At 44.2% G+C, this 6349-nt stretch overlaps 1 protein-coding gene across 1 annotated transcript; it reads left to right on the top strand.

Moving 5' to 3' along the window:
* Positions 1 to 611: 611 nt before the first annotated feature.
* Positions 612 to 2016, top strand: LOC139001863 (tripartite motif-containing protein 75-like). The gene is given in 2 exon segments (XM_070403390.1): positions 612 to 1558; positions 1560 to 2016. Coding segments are annotated over 2 exon segments (1404 nt in total).
* The last annotated feature ends 4333 nt before the right edge of the window (positions 2017 to 6349 follow it).

The raw sequence follows: 6349 nt of genomic DNA, 5'->3' as shown, positions 1-6349 counted from the left end.
CTGCACAGCATATGTTTCAAGGAACCTGGCATATATGGCATACTGTTCTTAATATGTTTGCTCACCTTCTTGGTGCTATGTGTTAACCAAGGTCACCTCTCCGAGAAAGGTTGTTTCCACAAGTAGGGATTTTCCTCTGAAGTTAGGGAGGGAATAAAACCTTTTAACTAAATGCCAGGCTGGTAGTTAATCACTTTAACTATGAACAATCACGCTTAAGCTACATAATCTTTACTCCCTGGAATGGAGATAAGAAACACCCTAACCTTTGGAATAGAAATTGACAGGATTAAAGTCAACTGGTATAAATACAGATGTAACAAGACAATAAAACACAGAACTTGGCTGGAGATCCTGGCTAGAGAACCTGGCTAGGCTGCTGATCAACTGAACGCTGTCTCCGTGTCATTCCTTCTTTGCCCACTTCGTCCACACCTTTGGGAACCCCTGGAACTGCTGCGGTTGGACCCCAACATCTGAGCTGCCAAGAACAGTAGTCCTCCAGCTACATTGATTGGCTGCAGGTGGGCAGTGGAGCTCCTCTAGGCACCTATCTCTGTAGCTAAGGACCTCACAGGACACCAGGGGCTGACCTTAATTGACAAAGAGAAATGGCAGGTGAAGGAGCTGTGGCAAAACTCCAGACAGAAATCAACTGTCCCATCTGCCTGGATAACCTGAGAGACCCTGTCACCATTGAATGTGGGCACAACTTCTGTCGTTCCTGCATCGAGAGGTCCTGGGCTGATGTGCAGGACAGGTTCCCTTGCCCTGTGTGCCGTCACCCATGCAAAGAGAGGCACCTGTGGAGCAACACCCAGCTGGGAAGGATGGTTGACATGGCCAAGCTTCTCCAGATCACAGGGGCCAAGGTGAAGCAGCAGGAAGAGAGGCGCTTGTGTGAGAAGCACAACCAGGCCCTGACCCTCTTCTGTGAGGAGGACCTAAAGTTGTTGTGTCCCCTGTGCACTCGGCCCCCTGACCACCAGGGCCACCACGTGAGGCCCATGGAGGAGGCTGCCTCTCATCACAGGCAAAAGCTCAGAAGTTACATTGAGCCCCTGAAGGAGCAGCTGGCAGACCTTCAGAAACTGTTAGCCACTCAAGACAGGCAACGATCAGAACTGAGAGAAAAGGTGGAAAAGCGGAGAGCGAAGTTAGCCTCTGAATATGGGAGTGTGATAGCATCCATAGAGTGTGAGCAAGCGGCAGTTCACTCAAGGCTTGCTGCACAAGAGAAGCACATTCTACAGAATCTCACTGCAAACAAAGCTGCATTTTCAGACCACATTTCCAAACTTAGAGCTCTACGAAAGGAGATGGCAGAGACGAGTGTGGTGTCAGATGTGAAACTGCTGATGAACATCAAGGGTGTCCTCCACCATTGTGATAACCTAGAACCTCCAGATGTCTATTGCATCAAGTATAAGAGAGAAGAATTCAGTCTTCCTCCACAGTGTTCGGCCCTGCTGCAAATCATGCAGACATTTAGAGAAGAAGTTACTCTGAATCCTGAAACTGCACATGCTAATCTGCTTGTGTCTGAGGATAAAAAGTCTGACATTTGTGAGGAAAAAGCAAGGAGTTCATTGGAATCCAAAGGGATTTGCAGATGACGCAGTTGTCCTTGGTTCTGAAGGGTTTGACTGTGGCCGACATTACTGGGAGGTCCAGGTGGATGACAAGCCTGAGTGGGCCGTGGGGGTCTGTAAAGACTCCCTTTCCAAGGAGAGAAAGCAGCCCCTGCTCAGACAGGAGGACAGATGTTGGATGATTCAGCTGCAGGATGGTGACTATCTGGCTCGAGGGCCTGTTCCTGTCACCCTTGTGCTGCAGGAAATGCCCAGAGGGATTGGTATCTACCTCTACTATGAGATGGGTCACGTTTCCTTTTACAGTTTGAATGACATGTCTCACATCCATTCCTTCAGGGATACATTTTCTGAGGTGCTAAAGCCTTACTTCTATGTCGGATGTGATCCCAAACCTCTTACCATCCGTGCTTTAAGAGATTAGGAAGGATGAACTGTTACTTTGGTTCATTTTCTTCCTGTGACTTCTAGGCAGTAGGTAACATTTTTTATATTATAATTTTATTGTTACTTTATTTTTTAATATATTTTTATAGATGTCAGAGGGAAGGAAGAGGGAGAGGGATAGAAACATCAGTGATGACAGAGAATCATTGATTGGCTACCTCCTGCACACTCTCTACTCTGGATCCAGCTCCCAACTGAGGCATGTGCTTTTAACTGAATTGAACCCAGAATCCTTCAGTCCACAGAATGAAGTTCTATCCATTGAGCTAAACCAGCTGAACCTCTTGCAGGGAGGCGCTGCCCCTCCCTCATTTGCACACCTCACATCACCCTGCTTGGCCCCAGAGGAAGGCTGGTTAGCCAGAGATGGGTAAGATTCCTCAGGGAAGGAACAACCTAAGAGAGGCACAGTCTCAGAGGGGACATCAGGAGACAACTTGGGGGTCAACAGAGGTGGGGCACCCACCCCCCCTCACCCCCCCCAACTTTGCAGAGGCCTGAACCCTCCTCCTTTCTGAGGGAGGTCTCCTGCCCCCATGGCTGCTTCGTTTTCCACACCCAGCTCAGATCGGGGCCCAGGTAAAGACAGAGACTGGCTGACAGCAGCTGCCCTCTCACTGCAACAGGATTTGTTTCACATTTCTACCTAGGACCACAGGGAAAGGGGCAGCTGAAGGAAAGGGCTGAGTCAGGATGCTGCCTTCTTCCCTTTCTTCTCCCTCTTTTTTCTAAACACTTCCATGCCTTGTAGTTCTTTTTGCTTTCTCTTCTTTTTCTCTCTACTACCCTCCATCTCCACCTCATCCTCCTCCCCGGTATCATCCATATCCGTATCATCCATATCGGCTGACCCAAAGGGCACAGCTGACTCCTCCCCGGGCACCGACACCACCATCAAGCATGGCCCTGATGGACCCTTTGATGCAGCCCTTCAACTCACTGACGCTTCGAGCAGCCTGTCGCCAATGACCCCGCCCGCTAGCCAGATCAACAAGGACAACCAAACCCCTGACTTGAGGACAGCTGAAATCCCTTGACTGAAGAGGCCAGCAACCTTCTACAGGAACAAGGCTCCTTCTGCACTCCATCCACTATGTTTATAGCTATGCTCGCTATCATTGCTTGTCAGTCTTCTTCCGAGTCTTTAACAACCCAATCCGAGAGGTGGCCGCTGATTTACATGCGCTATCATTTAAAAAATAAAAAAGGGGGAATTTGACAGAAGCCAGTCCATCCTTGCTGCTTGACACAGTCGCTGCAGGGAAGAAACATCTGCACAGCATATGTTTCAAGGGACCTGGCGTATATGGCATACTGTTCTTAATATGTTTGCTCACCTTCTTGGCGCTATGTGTTTTAACCAAGGTCACCTCTCCGAGAAAGGTTGTTTCCCCAGGTAGGGATTTTTCCCTGAAGTTAGGGAGGGAATAAAACCTTTTAACTAAATGACAGGCGGTAGTTAATCACTTTAACTACGAACAATCACCCTTAAGCTACATAATCTTTACTCCCTGGAATGGAGATAAGAAACGCCCTAACCTTTGGAATAGAAATTGACAGGATTAAAGTCAACTGGTATAAATACAGATGTAACAAGACAATAAAACACAGAACTTGGCTGGAGATCCTGGCTAGAGAACCTGGCTAGGCTGCTGATCAACTGAACGCTGTCTCCGTGTCATTCCTTCTTTGCCCACTTCGTCCACACCTTTGGGAACCCCTGGACCTGCTGGGTTGGATCCCAACACTGTGGCTCAACGATATCAAAGTGGTTCAATGATATTAACTGGCCAATGGCTGTTTTTGAAAATGAAATTTTATTTAACTGGGTTATATCTTTCTGGTGACTTTTGCATTACAATGGTTGAGTTAAATAGTTACCACAGGAACCACAGACCATCATGTTAGCAAAGCTAAAGTATTTACTATCTGGCTCGTTGCAGTAAATTTGTTGACCCTTAATATAAACAGTGACACTACTGTCCTCAGCAATCTTATCCTAAGGATGGATCCCTCCATGCCCACAAAATGCTGCCAGCAGCAATCAGAGGGAGGGAGAGAAGGAGGAAGGGAGGGAAGGAGGGAGGGAGGGAGGGAGGATGAGAATAAGAACTATTTCCTCCAGGCATGGCACATTTTGTTTCCTTCACCTTTATTGGACCAGATTATATCACACAGTCACTCCTGGACAAATAACTGTTGTTAGGAGACCTGCTAAGCATACATTGGTTTAGAATTTTACTTTGGAGCTTATCATGGGCCACTTACCTGAAAAAATTGGGGGTTTTATACGGCTGAAAAAATGCTCAGCAAAAAACTTTGTTTACCATAAGCACCTAACAGAGTGCTCAGAGCCTGATAGGTACTCAATAACTTTTCATTCCTTTGCCCAGCAATGATGGTCTCTACTTGGGTAGAGTAAAATAAGTACTGGGCTAGGAGTTGAGAGACCTGGCATTTGATATTGACTTAAGCTAAGAGTAACTTGTGACCTTAGAAAAAAATCATTTAATTTTAATTTTTGCATTGAAATATAAAGGGTTATGGATTAGACACTATCTAGAGACCATTCTGGTTATTAAATAAAAGTATTCATTAATGGACCTATATTTGTGTAGTGCATTAGCATTTTCAAACTGATTTCCATATACATTACAGGGAAGCTTGTTGGCAGTAGTCAAGGAGCAAATGTCTCTAAGGTGCAAGATCAGAGTGTATGTTTACTTCTTGATAGATTCAAATCCTCACTGGGGCTAAGTGTCAAGCAGAGGTGAGACATGACCAATGTGGCAGAACATGTTCATTCATTCATTTATTCATTCAACACATATGATTCAGTGTCTGCTACGTGCCAGGCACTGAGCTAAATAGAAGAGGGGCCATGGTCTCATAGAGTCTACATTTAAAGGGCAGTAGAAGAATAGTCAGAGACCTCACAAAAAACAACACACTTTTATATAGTGACAATGTTTATGATGATAAGCAATGACTGCGGGGTTACATCATGTGACAGGGTCAGGATAGACTTCGGTGACAGGATCTTTCATCTATGAATGTGTAAATCTGGAGGAAGAACATCCCTTTCCTTTTAATATATTTTGCCTGAGTTTTAGTTTCCATTGATATAGTTATAATTTTCCATTTCTCTCCTAACACTTTTCTTTGTTGAGAAGTTCTTACAAGTCTTCCCTTGGGAAAAAGATATGTGTTGGGAAAAGGAAGGTTGGGGAAGGGGAAATGTTTAAATAGTTTTTGAGTTATTTCAGAATGACAGAGTTTCAGCCATTATAAAAGTTAAGCTCATGTTTTCTAATTTTGGAAGCATATTTTAGGCAATAGAAACAAAAGTACCCAGAGACCTATAGCAATATCTTTATATGCCAATCAAATCACATGAAGAGGCACAGAAAAAGCACCCCAGGTTGGCCCACTCCTGAGGAACGTGATTTCTTAAGCTTCAGAGAAAAGGAAAAACATACCTCAAGAAGTAGCAGTAGTATCTTCCTGCCTAGACTGAAAATGGATTCCTCACGTGCACAGGGGTACAGCACTTACTGTATTGCAACCTCTCCACACAACAGTAATTGATGATGTTACTGCTAAGTTAATCCTTTTGCTATTGCAGCAAGCGTGTGATGTTACATTTAGTGAACCCTCATTCATGCTTCCTGCTCTTGAATCTCTAAAACGCTGTTTCTCCTTTTGAATGCATTTTTCAAAGCAGCTTATAAGCATTTATACATTTGAATATATTGTTAATGTGACACTTGTAGAGAAAAAAATTGCGTTAATCTGGGAAATACAAAAGCAGCTTGGGAAAGCATAAGCCTGCCTCCAGGCAAAATGGACCCAGTTAATGTTTGTAATGATTGGTTTGCAGGGATTTTATAAAAGTCAGTTTGTCTTATCTGAGGCTGAGTCTACATAGTGCAGAAACAAAAGATTAATGCAATTACTTTGGTGACTCCCTCCCCAGCCTCAGAAAAAAAAATAAACCTATTTTGTATCATTGTCCCCATAGCAAAATTCTGAATATATCACTTCATTCCGAGTATATGATTAAATTTTTTGAGATCATAACAGCCAAACTATTTTGAAGATAAAAATATAAAAAAATGTCATGGTTTGATTCCCAGTCAGGGCACATGCCTTGGTTTTGGGCTCAATACCTGGTAGGGGACATGCAGGAGGCAGCCAATCAATGAATCCTTCTCTTTATTGATGTTTTCATCTCTCTCTCTCCCTCTCCCTTCAACTCTGAAATAAATAATAATGTATAATGGACTTGTATTAACTACTTTTCCAAGCAG

The sequence above is a fragment of the Myotis yumanensis genome, unplaced genomic scaffold (genome assembly GCF_028538775.1).
Source record: "Myotis yumanensis isolate MYYU_CA2020_CCGP unplaced genomic scaffold, mMyoYum1.0.hap1 SCAF_2, whole genome shotgun sequence".
Classification (NCBI taxonomy): Eukaryota; Metazoa; Chordata; class Mammalia; order Chiroptera; family Vespertilionidae; genus Myotis; species Myotis yumanensis.
The sequence above is the reverse complement of the archived record's forward strand: the minus strand, read 5'-3'. Positions and strand labels throughout refer to the sequence as shown.